This window comes from Motacilla alba, chromosome 28 (genome assembly GCF_015832195.1).
Source record: "Motacilla alba alba isolate MOTALB_02 chromosome 28, Motacilla_alba_V1.0_pri, whole genome shotgun sequence".
Taxonomy (NCBI): domain Eukaryota; kingdom Metazoa; phylum Chordata; class Aves; order Passeriformes; family Motacillidae; genus Motacilla; species Motacilla alba.
In genome coordinates, this window is record NC_052043.1 from 1,045,817 (window position 1) to 1,070,325 (window position 24,509).

The 24,509-nt window shown below is 56.4% G+C and overlaps 3 protein-coding genes across 4 annotated transcripts; 1 reads left to right on the forward strand and 2 right to left on the reverse strand.

Moving 5' to 3' along the window:
- Positions 1-5,284: 5,284 nt before the first annotated feature.
- Positions 5,285-9,324, forward strand: FEM1A (fem-1 homolog A). The gene has a single exon (XM_038163606.1). The coding sequence runs from the start codon at positions 5,455-5,457 to the stop codon at positions 7,459-7,461; it is 2,007 nt and encodes a 668-aa protein (XP_038019534.1). The 5' UTR covers positions 5,285-5,454; the 3' UTR covers positions 7,462-9,324.
- On the reverse strand, positions 8,656-15,536 carry TICAM1 (toll like receptor adaptor molecule 1). 2 transcript variants are annotated; one of them, XM_038163604.1, is made up of 4 exons: positions 15,452-15,535; positions 15,180-15,360; positions 14,081-14,147; positions 8,656-13,992 (listed from the first exon to the last, which is right to left on the reverse strand). In XM_038163604.1, exon 4 carries the CDS (start codon positions 13,831-13,833, stop codon positions 11,755-11,757), a length of 2,079 nt encoding a protein of 692 aa, XP_038019532.1. In that variant the 5' UTR covers positions 13,834-13,992; positions 14,081-14,147; positions 15,180-15,360; positions 15,452-15,535; the 3' UTR covers positions 8,656-11,754. The 2 variants fall into 2 exon arrangements, with proteins under 2 accessions (XP_038019532.1, XP_038019533.1); XM_038163605.1 differs by lacking the exon at positions 14,081-14,147 and having other exon boundaries at positions 15,452-15,536.
- Positions 15,537-15,801: 265 nt separating this feature from the next.
- On the reverse strand, positions 15,802-20,722 carry LOC119712361 (perilipin-4-like). Its single transcript, XM_038163466.1, is given in 7 exon segments — positions 15,802-17,314; positions 17,397-17,554; positions 17,557-17,904; positions 18,308-19,523; positions 19,791-19,873; positions 20,031-20,226; positions 20,663-20,722. Coding segments are annotated over 7 exon segments (2,622 nt in total). The 3' UTR covers positions 15,802-16,753.
- Positions 20,723-24,509: the final 3,787 nt, after the last annotated feature.

The window sequence follows — 24,509 nt, forward strand, 5'->3', positions numbered from 1 at the left end:
CTCCTCAGTCCAAATGTCCCCCCCAGTTCTTTCTTTGGCCCCATTTGTACCCTGAGCATGATGTCCTGTGGTCTGGAACGTCCCTGGGGTCAGTCCCAGGCACCCCCAGCCCTTCCCCAGCGTGGCTGGACAAGGACAGGAAAGGCCTTGGCTCCGAGCGAGCTCAGCAAGAACAAAAACATCTCTGAGTTATCAGCCCTGTGCTCAGCACAAACCCAAACACAGCCCCAGAGCAGCCTCTGGGAAGGAAATTCACTCTGCCCCAGCTGAAAGCAGCACAGGACCCAAGGAACCCACCCCAAACACACCAGAGCAGGGTCAGGGCACTCGGACACTGCTGGGACTTCAGTGCCTGGCAGGGCTTGTTTGGAGAGCTGAGCCCTTTGCTTCCAACAGGGCCTTAAAATATAAAAAGAACAAATTTTCAACACCACTCAGACCATTCTCAAAGGTATTTAGGTGTGAAAATGAAACTCTTGAATCCCGCCGAGGCCGCTGGTAAAAGCGCTGAAATATCTTGAATCATTTGGGTTGTTTGTGCTGTCGAGCACTTTTCTCCTTTTCTCTTTTTCCTTTTTTTTTAACTCACCGGGCTCAGCATTGTCCACATCACTGGTGCTATGGCAGACGTGATTTAGGAGTCACAGGATGGTTTGGGTTGGAAGGACCTTAAAGCTCTCCCAGTGCCACCCCTGCCACGGCAGGGACACCTTCCCCTGTCCCAGGCTGCTCCAGTGTCCAACCTGGCCTTGGACATTCCAGGGATCCAGGGGCAGCCATAAATCTGTCGCCAGAAGATTTAAACCTGTACGAGTCGCTGTCATTTGATAGTGCCTGAAAGAAAAGATGCAGGTTTCATCAAGCACCACTCTCTCCCCCCTGTCTTTTGCTTCCCCACTGGCAGATGAAATCCACACAAAATGTCCAGGGCAGCAGTGCAGCCATTCATGCTGCAATGGCCGGGCTGGCGTCTGATGTAAATGAAACTTTGATTTAGTGTTCCCCCAGAAGCCTCCCCAGCGTGGCCATCCTCTGCAGGCTGATCAAAACCCTGCCTCCCTGTACCCCCGGCCTGGTGCCCCACATAAGCACAGAAAATAATGTCATCAGAGCCCTGCTGATGGAGGCAGTTACAGGACAAAGGCCCTGCAGCAAGGTGGGGATTGGGTCATCCTTCCTGCTAATGTCAGGGTGCCATTTCTCCCTATTTTTAGAATTGTTCCCTTTGTACGGCAAATTGCTTAACTATAGAGACAATCTGGTGTTCACCGAGCAGGGACCCATCTTTCCTGCCTTCAGGAAATCACACAAACTGCTGAAAGCTGGAGATGGATAAAACCTGGGTACACAGGAGCCTGCAAACCTCAATTTACACTGAAAAACCTGAGGAGCTGCTGCAGCCCTGACTGAGCACAAAGGAAATTTCTGCAGCTTTCTAAATTATCCACTCTCTGCTTCAGAAGGAACTCAGGGATACAATAAATCAGTATGGACTCTGCTCCTAAATTATTTTGGCACTTTTGGAACTCTTAGCACAGCTCCAAACTTCTCCACATTTCGAGGGAAGAGATGGGGAGCAATGGATTAGGAATTCTGGAGCCTTTCACACCGAGGACGTTCCAAACCATCCATCCCAGCCCTTTGTACACCGTGGTTGTCCCAGACACCTCGGCGTGGATTGGAGCTCTTTGGCTTCAAAGCACAGCAAACACGAGCTGTAAATTCCGAGTGTGCAGCCTAAATAAGCCGGGCAGACAGAGCACAGTTATTATTCCTGTGTTATTGGCAGGGAATTGAGACACAGGAAGATTAAATGACTGGCCCAAGGTCACCAAAGGAGCCTTCTGTAAAGGTGAGGGCTCAGCCTGGATTTCTGAAGTCTCTGCCCAGTACTTCAGCCATCCATTCACTTGCTCTTTAAGTACCCTGTCATTATTTCTGTGAAGGAAATTATGCTCCTCCTGCAGCAGCCAGCACCGTGTAATTCTGCTTGTCTGAAAGGGAATATGAAATGGCAGTTTCACAAAAAATTAACCCTCCTGCCACGCAGCCTGGCAGCCCTGTCACAACGTCTCATTTTTTATCTGCTCTTCCTTCCGTGGGGATTTAACTCCCCTCTTATTCCCAGAGCTCTGGCTGGGGCTTTTTCTGTGTTATCCCAAAAACCCTACACAGGTGTCCCCTGTGGGGTCTGCAGGGGAGGGATGTGGGGGCCGGGAGCCCCCCGTTCCTGCCCCAGATGTGGGGATTCACCAGTTCCTGAGCTGCTGCTGGCACCGGGAGGATCCCGGCAGCTCCTGGCAGGAGCAGCAGCACCTGGAGCTCAGCAGGAGCACCTGGGAGCAGCCACATGTCCCTGGCACCCTCAGGGGGTGGCACAGACCAGGGGGGAGCAGCCACATGTCCCTGGCACCCTCAGGGGGTGGCACAGACCAGGGGGGAGCAGCCACATGTCCCTGGCACCCTCAGGGGGTGGCACAGACCAGAGGGGAGCAGCCACATGTCCCTGGCACCCTCGGGGGGTGGCACAGACCAGAGGGGAGCAGCCACACCTCCAGGGCATGAAGGGGCTCCAGGAGAGGACTTGGGACAAAGGATGGAGGGACAGGACACAGGGAATGGCATTCCAGGGACAGAGGGCAGGGATGGATGGGATGTTGGGAAGGAATTCCTGGCTGGGAGGGTGGGCAGGCCCTGGCACAGGGTGCCCAGAGCAGCCCCTGGGTCCCTGGCAGTGCCCAAGGCCAGGCTGCACTGGGCTTGGAGCCCTGGTCTGTGAAAGGTTTGGGGTGAGGTCCTGAGGCTCCAGCACGTTCCACGCCCAGGGATCAGCAGGGAGAGGCTGCTGTGACACTTCTCCTCCTGCTCTTTATTCCCTCATTACTGAGAAATTTCTTATTAATGGAAAACCCATTTCCATCAGCTGCACTTCACCCCAGGATGTCTCTGAGCCCACCCAGGAACGGGGGGCGGGCTCCGAGCTGGGTCTGGGACCTAAAAACCCGTGTGGTGTTCTGGTGAATTCCTAATGGATTCTGTGGAGGGGAAATTAATAGGAAGCTTTGGTTAATAGATACTTCAGATAAAAGAGCGAGTGCATCTGGTCACCATGGCAACACGAGAGCCAGCGGGGAGAGGAAATGTCACCGTGCCTGTGCCTTGACCTGCAGCACAAACAGCCTGGAGCTGGGGGCTGGCACTGCCTGTTCACAGAGGGGACAGGGACAGGGACACTCCCGGGCTGGAGAGTCGCAGCCCGGGAATGCCCTGACACACCAGAGGGTTCACGGTCTTCAGATGGAACCCGTGGGGCTTTTTCTGGGTGAAAAGAGGATGAACTCGTGCCCAGAGTTGTGTTTCCACAGCCCTGAGGGAGGGGTTGGACTTGGTGATCCTGGAGGGCTTTTCCCAGCTGAAGGATTCGCTGGTTCCCCCTGCCCTGGTGTGCAGGGAGCTGTCCTTGCACAGCCCAGACCCCTGCAGATGTTTCAGGATTCCCTGGTTCCCCCTGCCCTGGTGTGCAGGGAGCTGTCCTTGCACAGCCCAGACCCCTGCAGATGTTTCAGGATTCCCTGGTTCCCTCTGCCCTCCCATGCAGGGAGCTGTCCTTGCACAGCCCAGAACCCTGCAGATGTTTCAGGATTCCCTGGTTCCCCCTGCCCTGGTGTGCAGGGAGCTGTCCTTGCACAGCCCAGACCCCTGCAGATGTTTCAGGATTCCCTGGTTCCCTCTGCCCTGGTGTGCAGGGAGCTGTCCTTGCACAGCCCAGAACCCTGCAGATGTTTCAGGATTCCCTGGTTCCCTCTGCCCTCCCATGCAGGGAGCTGTCCTTGCACAGCCCAGAACCCTGCAGATGTTTAAGGGACCTTTGCCCCTTTTCTTCTCAAACACAAAGCTGCTGTGTCACAGACTTCCAGGAAGTTTCGGGCTGGAGGGACCTTAAATCCCACCCAGTGCCACCCCTGCCCTGGCAGGGACACCTTCCCCTGTCCCAGGTGCTCCAAGCCTCAATGTCCCAGACTGGTTTGGGTTGGAAGGGACCTTAAATCCCACCTTGTTCCACCCCTGCCATGGCAGGGACACCTGCCACTGTCCCAGGTGCTCCCAGCCCTGTCCAGCCTGGCCTTGGGCACTGCCAGGGATCCAGGGGCAGCCCCAGCTGCTCTGGGAATCCCATCCCAGCCCCTCAGGGAACAATCCCCGGGCACAGACCTCGTGTGGGAATTCTGCCATGGACACTCTGCTGCAGGAGCAGCTGCTGCTGCTCCTGGGGACTTGCGGGAGCTGCTGAAGTGAAAATTGGGCTCCTGCTGCCTGTTATGCAAAAGCAGTTTCTTAGCAACAAAAGTGATATTCTGTGTGAAGGCAACAGGCATCAGTGGGATAATCCACTGTAATTCCAGACAAGACCTAAAACGGGTGGATGGACTGAATAATAATAATCATGACAGACAGAATAATAATAATGGAAATAATGAGAGTAAGCTTATTTCCCTGGGTAGGAGAAACCCAGCTATAAATAAAATACAATGGGAGAAACCCTGTGCCAGTTCTCTGTATAAAGATTAGGGACACCTAAATTAAACTCATGGCCTAAAAACAGACTCTGGTGGGTAAAGCTTTGCTCATCTAAGCCGGGCTATTTATTGCTTGAATGTTTTCCTTCACTCTAGGCAGGTACGGTCGCTCAGGGATGGAGTGAGCTGGACCTAATGCCCCGTGGGCGAAATTGGAGCGAATAAATCTGTGTTCGCTGGTGGGGACGAGGCTTTGCCACCTCCAAGGCAGGAAACTCAACTCCAGATTGCTCCCCCACACCTGCGCAGGGCCGTGGACTGCCCTGCGTCATCCACGTGGCTCCGTTACAGCTCAGGGCATTATGGCTCCATAAAACCTGCAATTAAACCATGTCAGATTAATGCTGTGCAGCCGCTGTGTCTCGAAGCGCCATAACATCAAGGGATTGAAGAGAAATAAAACCGCTAGGAAACCAGCACGCACCGGAGTCACGGTCACACCGGGCCAGCGCCTGGGCCGCGCGGGGCGCACTGGGAAGTGTAGTCCCGGCGCTGGGGAAATCCCGTTAGCGGCGCCGCCCGCAGCGGGCCGAGGAGACTGCACTGCCCAGCATGCCCCGCAAGGAGAGGGTGCACATCCTTCCCACCTCTCCCCCCACCCGCTCTGCCTTCTGGGAAACAGAGTGCGCACGGTGCCGCGCCGGGCGAGCAGCGCCGCTCCCTGGACTACAACTCCCCTCAGCTACCGCGCGTCCCGCTCCGCCCCGCGCGGCGCCATTTTGTTCCGCGGCGCAGCCTGAGATGGCGGCCGGGCCCGGGCGGTGAAGGTCCCGCCGCGCTGAGGGCAGGGGGGTCCCGCCGCCCCCCGCCCGCCCCGCGCCGCGCTGGGGCCGCGCCGCCGCCGCCGGTCCATGGCCTGGAGGCGGCCGCTGGCGCCATGGACCTGCGCACGGCCGTGTACAATGCGGCCCGCGACGGGAAGCTGAAGCTGCTGCAGAAGCTGCTGGGCAGCCGCAGCCGGGAGGAGCTGGAGGCGCTGACGGCGGGGCCCGGCGGCGGGGGCGGCCCCGGGGCCGGCAGCACGCCGCTGCTGATCGCGGCCCGGCACGGACACCTGGAGGTGGTGGAGTACCTGCTGGATCACTGCGGGGCCCGCGTGGAGGAGGGCGGCTCCGTCAGCTTCGACGGTGAGACCATCGAGGGGGCCCCGCCGCTGTGGGCGGCCTCGGCCGCGGGGCACCTGGGCGTGGTGCGGAGCCTGCTGGACCACGGCGCCTCGGTGAACCAGACCACGCTGACCAACTCCACCCCGCTGCGGGCCGCCTGCTTCGATGGGCACCTGGAGATCGTGCGGTACCTGGTGGGCGAACGCGGCGCCGACCTGGAGGTGGCCAACCGGCACGGCCACACGTGCTTGATGATTTCCTGCTACAAAGGGCACCGGGAGATCGCCCGGTACCTGCTGGAGAAAGGGGCCGATGTGAACCGGCGCAGCGTGAAGGGAAACACGGCCTTGCACGACTGCGCCGAGTCGGGCAGCCTGGAGATCCTGCAGCTCCTGCTCCGCTCCAAGGCCCGCATGGAGAAGGACGGCTATGGCATGACCCCTCTGCTGGCTGCCAGCGTCACCGGCCACACCAACATCGTGGAGTACCTGATCCAGGGGGGGCTGCAGCAGGACGAGGCTGCGGGGAGCCAGGGCGGGACCTGCGCGGCAGGCGGGAGCCATCAGAGGGGCTGCAGTGAAGAGGGCTGCGAGGGCTGCGGTGCTTCGGCTTCCGGGCAGGACGAGGTCCCCAACGTGTTCTGCACTCGAGAGGCCGCTGTGGAAGCGCTGGAGCTGCTGGGTGCCACGTTCGTGGACAAGAAACGAGACCTGTTGGGAGCCCACAAGTACTGGAGGAGGGCGATGGAGCTGCGCTGCGAGGGCGGGAAGTACCTGCCTAAACCCGAGCCCCGGCAGCTGGTGCTGGCCTACGACTACTCGCGGGAGGTGAGCTCTCTGGAGGAGCTGGAAGCCCTGATCACGGACCCCGACGAGATGCGCATGCAGGCGCTGCTGATCCGGGAGCGCATCCTGGGCCCTTCCCACCCCGACACCTCCTACTACATCCGATACCGCGGGGCCGTCTACGCCGACTCGGGCAACTTCGAGCGCTGCATTAACCTGTGGAAGTACGCCCTGGACATGCAGCAAGGCAACCTGGAGCCCCTCAGCCCCATGACTGCCAGCAGTTTCCTTTCCTTTGCCGAGCTTTACTCCTACGTGCTCCAGGACCGTTCCAAAGGCACTTTAGCCACCCACCTGGGCTTCTCCGACCTCATCGGGGTGCTGAGCAAAGGGGTCCGGGAGGTGGAGAGGGCCCTGGTGCACGGCAAGGACCCCGTGGCCGACTCGGCGCAGTTCACCAAGACGTTGGCCATCATCCTGCACCTGGTTTTCCTGCTGGAGAAGGTGGAGTGCACCCCGGAGCAGGAGCACCAGAAGCGCCAGACCATCTACCGCCTGCTCAAGTGCAGCCCCCGCGCCAAGAACGGCTTCACCCTCCTGCACATGGCCGTGGACAAAGACACCACGACGGTGGGGCGGTACCCCGTGGGCAAATTCCCATCCCTGCACGTGGTGAACTTGCTGCTGGAGTGCGGGGCGGACCCGGACAGCCGGGACTATGACAACAACACCCCCCTGCACGTGGCTGCCCGCAACAACTGCCCGCTGATCATGAGCGCCCTGATGGAGGCCGGGGCGCACATGGACGCCACCAACGCCTTCAAGCAGACGGCCTACGAGCTGCTGGACGAGAAGCTGCTCACCAAGAGCACCATGCAGCCCTTCAACTACATCACCCTCCAGTGCCTTGCTGCTCGCGCCCTGGACAAGCACAAGATTCCCTACAAGGGATTCATCCCCGAGGAGCTGGAAGCCTTCATTGAGCTGCACTAGGGCTCAATGACACCGTGACAGCCGACGGTGGCCAGCCTGTCCCACCCCGCTGAGGTCGTGCAGCTGGAGGGCTCGGGGCTGGCTGTGCCAAAGTGCCCAGGGCCGTCGCTGTGCTGAGCTTTGTCCCCATCTGTCACCACCCAGCTGGCGTGTCGGGGCAGGGGAGGAGAAAGCCCCAGAGCTCGTGGCTGTCCCTCGTTGTCACCTTCAGGTACCAGCTCTCTCCAGTGCACTCTGTCCACAGAGGCCACAGCCCCTGCCCTTCCCCGTGCCACCATCGTGTCCTGAGAAGGAAGCAAATGGAGATTCCCTGGGACCTGCTGCCTCTCCCGTTAGCGCTGGATTAACTCAGTGTTCAGCTTTGGAGCAGCTACACATCCCCCACGTGCTCTGGCCCTTCCCACCCCACACACCCAACAGATAGAAAGTGAGTGAGGAATGAAATACCCTCCAGTCAATCCCTTCCCCTCCCTCCTGTCAGGTTTGGGACAGCCCATGCCCAACTGCCCAGGGATGGCAGCGGGCTGGGCGTGCTGAGGATGGGGTTTGTCTCTCTCTTGGTTGGCCAAGTAGCAAATGGTGTTAAAGGCCTGAGGTTTCCATGATTGTGCATAAAGCTGGGATGTTTTTTCTCTCGTAGAGCCAGGCCCTATCTATGCTGCAAGACTTCTCCAATCCTGTAAGATAGAGGAAGGTCAGTTCTGGTTATACAGTTTCATCCATAGATGTTGTAGTTTATGAATGGGGAGGAAAAAACTACTTCAAGAACAAAACCCTGATGTGGTGATCAGGCCCTTGGCTCGTCCCTTGCACACCCATTTGCTCCATTCCCAACATGTACGTGCTTTGGCTCCAGAGGCAGCAGGGTTGAGTGGAAGGGTGAATGTGGACGGTTCGGGAGCCAAAACAGCACATTTGGAGCTGTTTTCGAAGCTGAGCTCTTGCAAGCCCTTTAGGCCAGGAGGTACCTGCAGTGTGGAGGTGCTTGGAGGGGGTTATGAAAGCAAGTGAGTGTCTGTGGTGGGTTTGCACCAGGGTGGGCTGAAGGAAGAAGCAAGAAATGAAAGTTTAAGGTGCCTCCCTGTCCTTCTGAGGTTTTGGTATCGTGCTTGGGCTCTGTTATTAGCCCACTCTGAAACCTTGTGCAGTGGGTTCTTAGCAGCTGGTTTGGGCTTTTGAGTCTTCTTTTTTTCCTTTTTTTTTTTTAATTTTTTTTGGTTTTTTGTAACTTCACTGAGGATGGTGCTACTTCCAAGGTGGAATTTGAAATCTCACCTGGCTGCTGTTTGGGCAAGCTCCTTCCTTTGATGAGGATCTGCACACACCTTGTTTTTAACTCTGTAGTCTCAGGGCAGGTTTTTTGCCTCCATGAGCAGACCCCCTCCGCGGTGGAAAACAAAAGAGTTTCCAGCAGTTTGTCCTTGTGCAGGCGGTGATGGGCAGCCTGTGGCTCCTTCCCTGGCCTGAGCAGGGTGGGAAGCACAGCTGAGGGGGGAAGCAGCTGCCTGGAGCTCTGGGAAAGGTCCACCTGGGAGAGCAGACCCCTGGCCCCAGCCTCGCTCTCTGTGCTACTGAAGCTTCTCTACTTGTATTTATCAGCCTCAATAACCACGCTCTCTGCCCCTTCCAGATATTGTAGATCTGCCAGTACATTTTGCAGTGTTAACTATAACATTTATTTATAAAGCGAGGAGGTTTAACTTGAATTGAGCTGTAAAGTGCAGAGTTAGTTTAGCTGCCTTCTATTTTTTTTTTTTCCTTTTGGCTGAAACCTGAACTAAACTGCAGGAATGGGATTTGTTCCTTTGTGAGCTGATGAGCGCTCTTAACTTTAAATAATAAAACAAAAAATGGCTGCTAGAATGCAAGTGCCTTGGACTTCTTCCTGATAAACCTCTAACAAACCTCTAGTTTGTTTCCCAGGGATGGGGCGCTGTGGGTGTGGAGTTCTGGGGTGTTTGCAATTAAACAGGTGTGATTGGTTCGTGTCATGGTTGCTCCTGTGAAAAACCAATCCGTGCTGCACTGGCAAAACTTCCCCTGGAGAAGAGTAACAGTGACACTGAAATGCCACCTCTTCTTCTGTTTTGCCTTACGTTTTGATGCAAATCAAACAGCGTGAGAGGATCTGTGTTGACTCGGGTGTTACCTGCCTTACACATGTGGGACAGTGGACACAGCAAGCAGAAGGAGGGACGCTGTCATCAGTTTGGTTTCCAACCCCAAATCCATCAGGGATTGGAAAAACAAAGGAATTAATGGTACTGGAGTTACTTCCACACAGGCCCCTGGATCCCAAAACTGCTTGGTCTTCCCCAGGGAGGGTGGGTGGATAAAATATTTGAATGTTTGTTCCGTCCTTCTAGCTCCATCCTTAGTTCTTGGTGCCTTGATGAAGGATGGTGCCTTTGTGCTAAAAATGCCATTTCAGCAGTGTCTGTAGAGCCTGGGGTGCTTCTCCCAGCCAGACCTTGCTGCTGTGCTGCAGGTGAGCTCCAGGTGTGGGGAGAGAGGTGGGAGGGAAGGGGTTAATCCAGGCAGGAGCAGCTCTGGGGCTGGGCTCTTGTGGCGGGGAGCTGGGGGATCCAGTCAGGTGCAGCAGCCCCAAGGAGGAGAATATTCCGTGTGATGGAAAAGGCTTCGCTTTTTTTAAACACACAAATAATCCGTAATTACATAGAGGGCCCAGCAATTAAATGTTGATAGTAATTACAGGGTGGAAGAAATCGCTGCGTGATTTAGGGGTAATTACACTGAGCAGGCCTGATTGACTGTAGGGCCAGCTCCATGTGGGCAAAACACGGAGCTGTGAGGAGCAGGGCAGTGTTTCAGGGATCATTCTGTTCATTCTTGGATGCAGAGGAGCTTTTTCTCCCCTGTGGTGGCTGCAGAGCCTCCTGCACCCCAGCCACAGCTCTCCCTCCTGTGGGAGATCCAAGCACGCTGGATGTGGCTGTGTGAGGTTGTTTACAAGCTGGAGCAGCTTGCCTTGACTAATTTTGCAGGATTATTTATAGTAGGAGAGGAGCTGGGCAAGGAGGGATGGGGGAGTGCTCCCAGGGGGAGGGACTGTCCTGCACCAAGGGCAGGGCACGGGAGCTGCAGTAACACAACACATCCCAATGGTGCTGTGGAGCAGAGAAAGCAGGAAAATAAAAGGAATTCCAGCACTTGGAGGATGCCAGCAGGCTCTGGAAGGAGTGGATGAGTTAATCCATTGTCACTGGGTCCTGCGGAGTTAAAATCCAGTCTTTGACAGCTGGATGCCAAGAGGGGGCAGCTCAGGGCCCCCTCCAAGGATTTAATAACATCTGGCTCACTCAGGGCTTGGCCTGGGGCTCAGGGGGCTCTTGGACCAAGGCTGCAGTCTGGAATGAGGCCTGACAGGGCCCAGCTCGGGCAGGGGCGGGCTTGGATCCTCCTGGAACCTGCAGGGGAAGCCACGGAGTGCCAGGAGCACACTCAGACCTGCGGGGATACCTGCAATGGGGTCACTTCCCTGTGCTGCTCACAGGGACATCCACGTTAGCAGGGAGTGGCTCCTGAGGAGCCTGGAGCCCTGCCCCGCTCCTGGCACAGGCTGAGCTGGCCCTGGGCTCTGCTCCGGGAGGGAACAGCCCCGTTTCCAGCCTCTCGGTGGCTTTGGGGTGACCTCTGCTGACGATGAGGAAAATGGCTGTGCCTGGAGCGTGGGAGGAGCAGCGAGGGCTTTGCTCCAGGTGCCCTCCTGGTGTTGAAGCTCAGTAGGTACCACCCTGGTAGATCCCTTGCTCAGATCCTGCACAATTACCCCTCCCACTCTCCCGTCCTGGGTTTCTCCACCCTTCTGCACTATTCTCCTCACTGGTTTTGGTGTTTCATTCTGCTTTTTCCTTAAAGGCAGCTTCCCAAAGCATCCCTTGCAGATTGTCCCTCATATCATTTGGTCAGTGCCATCTCCCAGCCCCTCCAGCCAACAAGCAGAATAGTTTTCCATACATCCCTGACTATCCCTTTTCTATTCTTCAGGAAAGAACCAGAGGAACACAAATAAATTAATTTAAATTTATTTATAAAATCTTCAAGTAGTTCCAGACAATCAGGAAAATAATTTTCTCAGTTACTTGACAATAAGCACCAGGAAAAACAGTTTCAAGAGATCACTACATCTTTTTTTCCAATAAAAATCGAAGAATTTTCTTTTGTGCTTCAGGAAAATGGCACTCTTGATGCACAGAGCAGTCCCAGTCCCAGCAGAATCACTGTAATGCAGGATTTGAAATGAATTTTGTCTCTGACCCTGGCTGCCCTGGCTCAGACCTCGTGCCTGGTGTGCTCCTGGTGGTGCCCTGGCCCAGGGGGGGCACTTTCCACCTGCATCACGTTGTGGTTCCCGATCTGAACCATGCGGGCGTGTTGGATGATCAGGGGTGCCATCCCTCCCTGGCCCGGCGTGAGGCTGTAGTGGCCTGGGGGCAGCTGTGCTTGGCAAGGGGGAGGCCCCCTCTGAGCAGGAGCGGGGTCCATGGGGCCAGGGGGACCCCAGGCTGGGGCTGGTGGCCCTGGTGGCCACGGCCGTGGCGCTGCTGGTGGCACCCAGGGAGGGGAGCCCAGGCTCAGGGCAGCCAAGTTCTGCTGGGCTTGGTGCAGTTCCCAGCGCGCCTGGCGCTTCCTTCTCTGCATCTGTTCCCACATGGCTTTCTTCTCCTCGATCTTCTTGGGGTTAAAGGTCTTGAGCACATTCTTGGGGAAGAGAGGAGAGCTCTCCTTCAGGGTGACGAGCGCACTGAGCATCCTGGGGATCTGGTCTTGCTCCAGGGCGTTGGCCTTGGGTAGAAACGGGATGACTGAGTCTTGCTTGGAGGGGTCCAGGATGGACTGCATCAGAGCAGTGTCTGTCTGGTACAGGCACAGGTTGCAGGGGAAGTTCTTGGTCAGCAGGAGGATCGTGAAGGCCGAGTTCTCTATGGCCTCCTGGAAGCACATCATGTGGCTGCGCCCGGCGATGAAGAAATCCTCGCTGAGCGTGGCACCGTTGGACACCCCCATGCTCTCCAGCAGGTCCTTGACCTGCTGGGCCACAACCTCATCTTCACTGGCGTGCAGGACAACAAACGTGAAGAACTTGGCACCGTCTGGCGCTGATGGATCCGTGGCTGGGGGAGCAGGAGGCCTGGCTGGAGAGGGGCATGGATGCAGGGGAGGGGGGTATGATAGTCTGGAGGGAGATTCCCGAAGAGGAGGAAGAGTTGAGGAGAAGGAATAAGTAGGAGGAGGAAGGGAACAGGTTGAAGTAGAAGCGGGTGCAGAGTTACAGGGAATGCCTGCTGGAATGTCGGAGTCCTGTATGGACTCGAGGGCAGGAGCAGTGTCCACTGCAGCCCTTGAGTCGGGGACATCAGCAGGTAATTGCTTTTCATGCTGCTCTTCATCCTGCTTTTCTCTTGGCGTGTGAGGCTCTGTCACCGTGCTGGACACGTCACTGCTTTGGGCAGGCTCCGAGGGCAGCGGCGTCGCGGGAACGGGGAGAGGGCTGGGGTGACAGGGACTGACCTGCAGAACCTTCTCTGGCTGGGGCCCTCGGGCAGCTGTGTCCTGCCCAGGGGGAGAGCCTGGTGTGCTGGCCCAGCTGGATTCCTGTGGGCCGTGGCTCTGTGTGTCCCCGTCGGGGTGTCCAGCACAGCTGGGCCAGGGGACACGCTCGGGGACAGAGGGCTGGGTGTGAAAAGCAACTGTTGGTGATGCACTGATCTCCAAACAGCTGGACAGGGACAAGCTCCCCACAGAGCGCAGGGTCCGTGGGCCTGAAAGGTCTGAGTTGCCTCTGATCTCCACTGGTGAGCTCCTCACCCTGCAGTGGGAGCTGCCTGTGTGGGGAAATCCTGCGTCCTCACGGGATCTCAGCGTCCCAAACCCGTCCCCTGAGCCCCCGCTGGCTGCGGAGCCCTGCTTGTCGTGTTCCTTGGGAGGGATGTTGTTGAGTGTCCCCCGCTGAGTGTCCTTGCTGGCGTGGCAGGCTTTGTCCCTGGCCTCAGGACTGCACAGCTGTTCTTGTGCCAGCACTGCGTACACCTGTGCCAGCAGCGCCACGGCCCCCGCGTCCAGCTGGGGAGGCTGCAAATCCTCCTTGTCCTGCCACAGTCCTGCAGCGCCCAGTTTGATCTGCTGGACGTACTGGGCTGCCCGGTTATCCCTCAGGGCATCCAGACAAATTCTTGCATCTGTTTCTTGCCCCAGAGTAAGCAGGACCATAGCCTGCAGTAACTTGCTGCAGGGCCCGGGTACCAGGTGCTTCAGTTTGAGTTTGAGGCTCAGCAGTTTCTCTGTTGGGGCCCGGGACAAAATGTTGAACACGTCCTCAAAGCTGGGCCGCAGCTCAGCGCTCTGTGCCATCTCAGCAGCCGCTGGGCCAGGTCACAGCCTGGAGCAGGGGTGGGAGAAGCATCTTCCAGCAGAGGGTTGTCTGCCCTGGGGCTGGGGGTGCCCCGGTCGCGCTCCTTGTCGCACACAAACCTCCGGTGCCCAGGGGCTGGGGCCTCTCAGCGCTGGACTCTGTGAGGAGAGCAGAGGAAGGACAGCGTTCAGAGGGGGGATGTGGGCACTGGGGGATGCTCTGCACCTGACAGGATCTCTCTCACACCTCCCGAATGTTTTTGCATCCATTCTGTGCTTGCAGCTGTGCCAGCGCTCTGTGCGTTGTTCCAACTCTGTGATTAAGCAAAGAGCACATTCTTTATGTTCAGTTCACATTAATTACAACTGGTTTAAGATAATTGATGAAATAATGTTATATTTAGCTAAATCCAAGTGTCTCCTCTAGGCAGCTGGCTCCAGGGGTCTCGCAGGCTCCTTGTGATGGCAGTCGAGGAATAAAACAGGTGTAGAGGAAACCCTTTCCAGCTGATAACCTGGTTATCAGGGAAGATTCACAGGAAATAATTCCTTCCCAATATCCCATCTAACACTGCCCTCTGGCAATGGGAGCCACTCCCTGTGTCCTGTCCCTCCATCCCTTGTCCCCAGTCCCTCTGCAGCTCTCCTGGAGCCCCTTCAGGCCCTGCGAGGGGCTCTGAGCTCTCCTTGGAGCCCCTTCAGGCCCTGCGAGGGGCTCTGAGCCCTCCCTGGAGCCCCTTCAGGCCCTGCGAGGGGCTATGAGCTCTCCCTGGAGCCTTCTCCTCTCCAGGTGAGCACCCCCAGCTCTCCCAGAGCTCCAGAGGGGCTCCAGCCCTTGGAGCAGCTCCGTGGCCTCCTCTGGACTCTGTCCCAGCAGCTCCACGTCCTTCTGTTATTGGGAGACTTTATATCCCCATCCACAGGTGATCTCCGAGCCCCTGCACTCACCCCAGGCCTCTGATGGGGTTTTAATGAAACAACAGGAGCGGCTGGAGGGGAGGAGCGGGGTCCCGCTGGGCCGGTGCTCCAGGCGCTGCCTGAGCCTGCTGCAGAAACTTTCCCCATTTAAGGGCAGCCCCAGCAAACGCCCCCAAAATAACTCAATTTCCAGTTTTGTTTTCCTGTCTCATGAAAACCCTGCAATTGCCCAATCGCCCTCGCTGCCCGGGCCGGGCCGGCCCTGCCCTGTGTCCCCCGATGGGCACGGGGGTGGCACGGCCGGGCTGCAGGAAGCTGGAGCTCGGCCGGGGCAGCGAGCCCCGGGAAGGGAACGAAGGGCGCAGCCGGGAAGGGAAGGGTCGGGAAGGGAAGGGGGCAGCCGGGAAGGGAAGGAAGGATCAGCCTACCTTCGGCCGGTGCCCGGGCCAGGCGGAAGCGGCGCGGACCGAGGAGCACGGGCGGGGCAGAGCGGGGCGGAGCAGGAACCGAGCACCGGCAGGGCAGAGCCGGGCTCGGGAACCGCGGCACGGGCCGAGCGGGAACCGGGCACCGGCAGGGCACAGCCGGGCTCGGGAACCGCGGCACGGGCCGAGCGGGAACCGGGCACCGGCAGGGCACAGCCGGGCTCGGCAACCGGGCACCGGCAGGGCACAGCCGGGCTCGGCAGCCGCGGCACGGGGGCTCCGTCCGGGGGAGCCACCCCCGCCTTCTCCAGGCTGGCCCGCTGGCCCCCGGAGGTGACCCAGAGCGCTGGGGACAGGCAGGGACCGACCTTCCCCTGCGGGCAGTGCTGGAATAGCGACGAGCAGTGCAGAGCCCAGGGATGGCAGAGGGAGCTGGGGGCGAGGAGGGACAGTGGGGCACGGACAGATGCGCCTGAGCCTCGGGAGTACACGCAGAAGTCAGGGAAACAAAGCTATTAAGGCGTTTTTCTGCTTAAGGAAGCACGGGAGCTGCTAACGCCACTTTGTTTTTTCCCTCCAGCAAGAGCAGGGAAGAGACAAGCTGGCCAGGGACAAGATTTGGTAAAGACAAGGCTTCATCACAGCTCAGGTAAGGGGAGAGCACAACCCTGCAGCTTTAGGTACACACAAACCCACATGGTCTTGAACACAGGTCACACTTTATTCCAGTGTCTGCTCACCAGCCTGGCACAGGGACAGTGCCAGCAACAGTTACCAAACTAAGTTACATTAGAAATCATTACAAAGTAGCATTTTCTGGGAAAGAACCAGCACCTGGATTAAAATCCCCCCTATTTTAATAACAGGATATCCTAATCCCGTGGCAGAGTAACTCCTGGGAAAAGCTGCCTCATTTAATGACTGTGAGGTGTGTCACACATGGAGTCTGATTATCACAGATAATCCTTGAAGTCATTCACAGAAATAGGAAGGATGGTTAAAGAAAACCCCATGCTGCTGACTGCTTCTCCATAAAGAAAGAAGAGTTTGGCTGATCCATAAGAGAAATCTCTTCTTGAGAAGCAGCTCCTTGCCCCCAGCTGTGCCAGATGTGCTGCAGGGCCAAGCCTCCCCAGAAGCACAACAGGCACACAGGAAGTTGTGTCTGGAACTTGTATTTTTAAATGTGGAGAAGGTGGGAGATGGTATCAAAGGTCAAGCACAGCATCTTCTCAAGAGTTCCACAGCTTGGGCAAATTAAAAACAAATCCAGCATTAAAAATAAGTTGAGATCACTCCTCTCCCACAACTTGTCTCAGCAAGATTTAGCCACTCACAGCTACAGCTGGGCTGAGATAAAAGCTGCAGTGCAGGTCCCCTTTCAGCACAGCAGTTGGATTTAAAAACAGTAAATCAAGATTCAGAATCTCCCCACCTTGTTTATCAAACCTCCTTACAACTACATCTGACTGTAAATTCAGAGAGAAGAGGCACTCATGGCACAAGTGGGCACACAATTAGGAGATCCAGTGCTGTTCTAGCCAGGCAGCCTTGGCCAGAAGAGCTGGGATTTTGAATCAGAGATCTTCCTGTGCTGCACTGGTTTTTATCTCCTTTGCAGCCAGGGCCACCTCTGTGTCCTTGCCTGCCTTCTCCTCCAGCTTCTCTAGCACTTCACACCATTTGTCTGAGAGCCTGTTGGTTCCCTTTGGCTCCTCAGGTGCCTTTGTCACCTCCTGGGATCGTGGAGCCTTTTCCAGCTTGGGTGATTTTCTATCACTCCTCATCTCTTCTTTCTTGTGCTTTCTGCTGTCCTGTGCCCCCGTGGCCATGGCCCTGAAGGGCCCCACAATCCAGTTCAGGGGGATGTTGCGAGTGACATACTCAAAGAGGACATCGAGGGACCTCCGGGCCTCTGCCACACGCTCCTGGCTCCGGGCCAGGGTGGCTCTGGAGAGGTCCTGGAAGGACACAGCCCTGGAGAAAGAGCTGTGGAGCTTGTGGATGTGTCGAGTGGCCCGAGACACGCCTTCCTGGATGCTGCTGGGGAGGCCGTGGATGCTGAGCTTGAGGCTGTGGTAGGCGGGCTGGAGCTGCTGGGTGATGATCCTCAGCATGGCCAGGGTGCGCGGCTCCACCTGCCGGGAGAGAAGAGCTCAGGGACGGCCCGGGAGGGAGGGCCCGGCCCCGCGGGGCTGCTCCGAGCACCGCCGGGGGTACCTCTGGCTGGCACGCCGTTCTGACTTGGTTCCCTTTGGGCTGCGTCAGGCTCCAGTCCACCCACAGCTGATGGAGCTTCGCCTGCCCTTCCAGAAGCTTCTGGCCAACCTCCTGTTTCACAGATTCAATCTGATAGGAAAAATGAGAGGAAAGGTTGTACTGCAAGCACACACAGAGAGGCACAAGCGCTTCCCTGCCAGGGAAGGAGCCAAGGTGACACGGAGCTGGTGGGGGATGGAGGAAGAGCTTCCAGCTGGAGGGCAGGAAAGGCTACAGACAGGAGGAAGGAGGGCAAAGCGTGTTGGTACCAGTTTTATTGCCAGCTGCAGCCGTGACAGGGTGTCCTGGGTGCGGTGCCTGAAGCCCTGCAGCTTGGCCAGGGAGTGCTGGTAGGCTCGGTGCCGCAGCCTGCCCGACAGCGAGCCCAGGCGCACAAAGTAACTGCGCTGCCTCTTCTGCTCCTCCACGGAGGCCACGCCGAAGCCCTGCACCGTGGTGGCCAGTTTACCTGGAGGAAACAAGAACAGAGTGCAGCTGGGCTCACCGCCGGCTGGCAGGGGTGGAAGAGGTCGGGTCACCCGTTGGAAAACACGAAGGCTGAAGCTTGCTGCGGGAGCAGGTTTGGAGTTGCTCACGTGCTAAAGGCAGGTTAGTCCCTGCTCAATCTTCAGGTAAGCAGACTTGATGGAGAGGTTGAAGCGTGAACCCATGTATTTATTTACTTTGAGGCCAATGGACAAGCACCAGCCTGGTCCCATGCCATGTGGCAATTTGGTGTTGACGGTCAGCAACTTGGTGACAAATTCAGAGCTACCCGTCTGCTTCAGAAGCTGAGTCTTGCTGTGTCAGGTGCTCTCTACTCACATGGGAAAGGACTTGCATCTACAAGCGCCAGGTAAGCATTTTCTTACCTAGCTCCTCCTCGGTCATTGGGAGGTAGTGATCCACCAGATCTTCTGACATTCCCAGGACAGACTCCACACCTCCAGCCACTGCCTGGCTCACTGCCTTGGCTTTGCTTATGCTGTTGGTCACCACTGAGTTGGTCATCTCCATGCCCTCCTGGAGAACCTCCCTGCCCTGCTCCAGGGCTGTGTTGATCTTGCTGGTGATGGTGCCGTAGGCAGCATCCAGAGCTGTACTGACCGTAGAGGTGACCACGGATTTGGTTTTCTCAACGCTGTCTTGAACAGCCCCTTTGGTCAGGTCCACTGCTTCGGTCACCTTGTTGGCCACCAGGTCCTTGGCCCCCTGGGCAGCCCCAACAGCTGCAGTGATGGTGGAAGCAACAGCAGACTTGGTCCTGTCAATGCCGTCCTCCACCGTGTGCTTGGTGACATCCACGGCCTCTGTCACCTTGCTGGTCACCAGCTCCTTGGCACCCTGGGCAGCCTCCACTGCATTCACAATTGTAGAGGCAACTGCAGACTTGGTCAGGTCAACGCTGTCTTCTACGATGTGTTTACTGAGGTCCACTGCCTTGGTCACCTTGTCTGTCACCAGCTCCTTGGCCCCTTGAGCAGCCTCCACAGCGCTGACAATCGTGGAAGCAACTGCAGACTTGGTCATGTCAACGCTGTCCTCCACCATGTGCTTGGTGACATCCACGGCTTTGGTGACCTTGTCCACAGCATCTGTCACCTTGTTGGTCACCAGCTCCTTGGCTCCCTGGGCAGCCCCCACAGCTGCAGTGATGGTGGAAGTCACAGCAGACTTGGTTCTGTCCACACTGTCCTCCACAAGGTGCTTACTGAGGTCCACAGCCTCTGTCACCTTGCTGGTCACCAGCTCCTTGGCACCCTGGGCAGCCTCCACAGCATTGACAATCTTAGAGGCAACAGCAGACTTGGTCCTGTCAACGCTGTCCTCCACCATGTGCTTGGTGACATCCACAGCCTCTGTCACCTTGCTGGTCACCAGCTCCTTGGCCCCCTGGGCAGCCTCCACAGCACTGCTGACAGTGGAGGTGACCACAGACCTGGTCAGCTTGACACTGTCCCCAACAACATTTTTAGTGAGGTCCACAGCTTCAGTGACTTTACCAGCCACCGCTTCCTTGGCCTCGCAGGCAGCGTCCATAGCAGATGTCACTTTGGTGGCCACCAGCTGCTTGGTGTCTGAGATTACCTGCACCAGGGAGAGGCAGAGAAAGATTTTTTTGTTGTTGTTCCAAAATATGTTTTCCCTCCCTGAAAAGGCTTTTCCTCTTGGGTTAGTTGTGCTTGCAGTGTGTGGGAGGGCCAGGGAGGTGAGCACACCCGTACTGACACGGACACGTGCACTCCTGAGGGCACCTCTCTAGCTTTCCCTGCTGCTGAGCTTCATTTATTTCCCCATATTCTTCTGTACCCAGTTCATCAAGCCACGGCTTCCCCAGGAAAAGCCTCTCCTTACCTTGTCTGCTGGCTGCTGCAGGAAGGGCAAGTTCTCCTCCAGCTGATCCAGACCTTTACAGGCATATTCATTCACAAGGGCGACTGGAACACACAACAGGCACCAGTTTATTCTTACATTTGGGGATGGGTTTTTGACCCTACAATGGCCAGTTCAGGATACACTCATGAAAACAAAAAAAAACCCTCATGAACCTCCCCTCCCCTCCTGTCCCAAGGGTCCCCCCAGCCCTGCACTTACTCTGTGGCTCGAGCTGGCTCAGGATGGGCTGTGCCCCTCCGACCACGCTGCCCACAGCCACAGCAGCCACGGTCTCAGCCACGCTGCAGACACCACCGAGGCAGGGGTGGGACTCCTTGGTGTGGTTGTAGGCAGAGGAGACCAGGTTGAAGGCAGAATTGAGCAAGGGCAGGCTGGTGACTCGATTGACAGCGCTCTAAACCCAAGAGAAACCCTGACATTAGAGCCCAGCCCGAGCTGGTGGGTGAACACAGCCATGTGTCTGTCCAGAAAGGTCCCGGCAAATCCAGCTCCTCACCCTGCAACTCATCCAGAGGCCTCCAACAAGCCAGGGTTAAGAACTCTGCACTCTGTGCTCATGAATTCTGAGTGACACTGGTTTCAGCACCAAACCAGGTGTGGAAGTGGGACCTGTAGCAGCTCCTGTTTCAGGACTCCTTGCATCATTTGGCCAGCCCTGAAGTTGTCTCTTGAGCAAAACAATTATCTTCTGTACTGAAGGGGTTTTGATTTGGCCACAGCTTCATAGGGCTAATCTTTCTGTCCCCCCCGCCTGGTTTTGGGGTGCTGGCAAAGGTTTATCAGCACATGTCAGTGGGTGATTTAACTGCTGTGGGTGCCCTGGCACCTACCACGCTCTGCTGCTCCTCAGCCTTCAGCAGGTCTGGGGTTGGGGTCTTTCCTGAGGCCATACTGACTTCAGCTGCAGCTGGAAGGAAAAACAAGAGTGTCATGAGCACAACTTCATTGCCTCCAAAGAAATAAAACCCTGCCTGCCAGAACAGGGGAAAAGCAGAGGGCAACAAAGCTGGGATCCATCATTCAGCTGCTCCCAGGAAGGTTCAGGTCAGAAATAGGTGAGAACTATTTTATCTGCCTCGTGTTTTCTCTGCGGGGTGGGATGACCCTGCCTGGACACCAGGTACCCACTAAAACAACTCCATCACCCCCCTCCTCAGCTGGGCAGGGAAGAGAAAATATAAAACATAGCCAGTCTGGGAAGGACATGAAAATCCTGTGGAGTTCTCCCTGGAGGGTGAGCCTGGTTTCCCAGCTGCAGCATTCCATGGCTACCTGGAGACTTTGCCTTCACATCCTACTGACCAGCAAGGCAGGAAATCTCACTTCCTGTGAAACCAAGGCTCAGAGACATTCTCATGACATAATGGGATTGAAGAAGTTTAAAATGTTGCAATAATCTGAACGGGTATTGGTTCCCCAGCACAGATCTCCCATGGTATCTGGATGCTCCTGTATTGGTAATAAACCCAGGATTACTCTGAGCCTTAGCCAGGCACAGCAGGGATTTCAGCACATTTGTTCTTTGGGACAGAGTCTGCTTTTCTCTCCTTTTGCCAGTTAATTCCTATTCTTAGATTTGCTCTGACATTTTCCAATGGAAATCCCTCAAACCAAAATTCCTCCCAAACTGGATTTCCAAGCCACGGACTGCTCCAGGCTCACTGGCAGACTCTTCCCAAAAAAGGTTGCCATCCGAGTTGTGGTGGCGCCCATTGTCTTGTTTCTTGTGTTCTTTGCCTCGTGCAAGGTTTTGATTTTGCTGAGAAACAGGAACAGAGAGATGGAGAGAAGTAGTGAAACCAGCATTTGTGAGCCCTGGACTGGGCTCTGACATTGGCCGGGGACATCTCAGGACATGACTTGGCAAACACCAAATATTGCTGCATTAACCTCGGAATTAGTCAGAATCCAGTGAGATTTGAGCAGGGCAGGGATGCCGAGTGCCCCAGGCCGATAGCAAAAGCGTCACACAAGTTGTCACCTCCAGCCTCTCTCTGTGAGAAGCTGGGAGCCAGCACTCCTCTGGGAGCCCTCCCCATTTATCTGCACAGCAAAACCTCCAGCGGCTCCTCAGCAGGCGGGAGAAGCTGTAAAAAGCTGCTCCAAAGAAAGCGAGGCTGAAATCCGAGTCCCAAAGTCCAGGGGGTTGCTGGCAGTGCTGTCCCTCCTGCTCTGCCTCGGGGCAGGTTTGTTACTGCTGTGGAGCCATGCAGGGCTGACTGCGGGCAAAGCACAGCTCTTTCAACACCATCACAAACAACCCCTTTGCTCAGTTATTTTGCTTCTGGACAGGTGGAGAAAGCTCAAACTGTGGAGTTTGACACCGTGGTGGCCTTGGTGTCAGGGCCAGCTCAGTGACACAGCAGCAAAAGGAAGAGGAGGGGGACTCTGGTTGGAATAATTCAGGAGTAACTTCGTGGCTGATGTAAAAGCTGCTGTAAGGTTAGATCAGCCTCTGAAGCACAGGGATCCCGTGTTAATTATGGATGCAGCCTGCCAGGGACAATCCTTCAGCACAGTCATGTTGGAACAAGGTTTCTTCTCCACTGTGGAGGAGGAAATCCATGTTTTGCAACACCCAGATTTGCAGTGTGGGCAGATCTCCACAGCAGGGTTTTCTTTTCTCTTTCCCTGCAGAAGTGCTGAGCAGCCCTTGCTTTGCTGCAGAGACTGCAGGAAAGCCCAGTGCTTGGCAACTCTGGGTCAGGTGGTTCTGAATCCTTTGGAGAAGCCACAGCCAAGCCAGGATGGTCGGGAGTGGAAATCCCAGTGGGCAGAGGGACAGAAACAGCAGCACTGTGTTTTGGTTGTGGTTTCCTTCATATGAAAGTGATGCTCAGATGACTTCACATCATTGCTACATCTGAAATATTAGGTCACGGCTGGAGAAAGCTCCTAAAACAGGTGGTTTCAGAACGATGAAACTTCAGTGCTCTTTTCTAGCATCAAGGTCAAGAGATTTTCTGGGATCAGGAGCTGAACTCCTGACCATGGCCCAGCTGGAGTCAGTGAAGGAGCAAGGGCTGGCTCCCTGGCAGTGGCCAGCTCATGTAAAGCTGGTTCTTTACTCCCCTCGGCTGGAAGGTTTCCCTGCGGGAAGCAGCTCAGCTCCACGAGAACAGGCTGCTGGTGTGTGCTCCTGTGGCATCTCCGTGTTCAGGAAGCTTCTCTCCCTTCCAAGGGATCTCACCTTGGGAGATAAACTGAGCCCCAGCCAGCATGGCTGGTTCAGTGGCTTAACTGGCAACTCCTTAATGACCACTGAGGAAAACAAACTGAATTTAATGCTTTAGATGTGAGCAGGGAGGGCTAATCAGGGCACAGGAATTCAATTGTGGTTAAAGCACCTATTTACATGCTTTTCGAGATTTGCCACTGATACCCGAGTCTCAAAAATGCAGATCTGGGTCATGGGATGGCTGTGGGGAATGGGCTGCGAATGCTCTGAGGACAGAAGTAGCTTTAGGAGGAAGATCAAATGATTCCCAGCTTTGACCCGAGGACAGTATTTTCGAGGGCTGGCAGAGGTGCCCATCTCACCTTTCTGGATAAACCAGCAGCACTAGGAAACCTCAAAGATCAAAGCCACCCCTGCTGATGGATGCAGGGCTTCCCCCACACACCTCCAGCAGAAATTAAACACCACGGCCAGTGGCCACCGCTGGGTCAGTAACTGCCTGGAACAGAGAGATTTTAGGAAAGAGGAGAGGAAGTTTTCACTGAAACAGCTTCTCAGTGCTTCCCAATCTTTCCATGAGGACAGAGTTCTTGGTTTCATCTGGAAGCTGTAACTTGCAGAGCAAGCAGCTCAGCACATTTCCATCTGGAACTTTCAGCAGAACCAGCTACAGAAACTGAGATCCTTCCCAGCCATCCACAGCTCAGGGTAGTCATGACCACATCTAAAGCCTTTTGAGTCTTGAGAAACACTAATCCAGTTTGCCAAAGCTCCCTCTGGGAGCTGGCAGAGCCCTGCAGGGACGGGGTGCTCCTGAGCAGGAGTTCTCTTGTCACTCAGCTCTGTGCCTCCACCGAAGAATCCTGAGAAACAGCCCCGGGCAGGGCTGGCAGCGCTGTCACAGGAAGGGAATGCCAGGCTGGTCACCTGCACCTCCTGTCCCCGGGGTGTCACCTGCACCTCCTGTCCCCGGGGTGTCACCTGCACCTGGAGCACCCACCTTGTCCCCACCATCCCCAAACACGACGCTGGGCTGTGCAGGTGATGGGTGGGAGTCACCTCCTGTGGATCCCCCAGCTGGGATCCTCAGCAAACAAGAAGCAGAAAAGAGCTTTTAACCCCAAACTGCTCAGTCACAGGTCAGAGATCCAGAGTTCCCATAAGGAGTCATCTCCAAGCTGGGAAGGAGCCTTTAGGGAATGGTTTGAATCCCACCGCGGTTTGGGTTGGAAAGGACCTTAAAGATCACCTAGTTCCACCCCCAAGCCTCTCAGCTGTAAGCAAGGCAGACACATCACCACAACAGAAACCCGAAAATGTCACCTTTGGCCTCAGAGAGCAAACCCTGGCTTGCACAGACAGCGCGGGGGCACAGTGCCCAGCTCGGGCTGTGCCAGGGAGCTGCAGGGGCCCTGGGGCACAGCCAGCTGCCACCGCAGCTCCTGCAGCCCCCGAGCCGGGACCCCCAGCCTCCGCCCTGGCCAGGGCTGCAGAGCCCC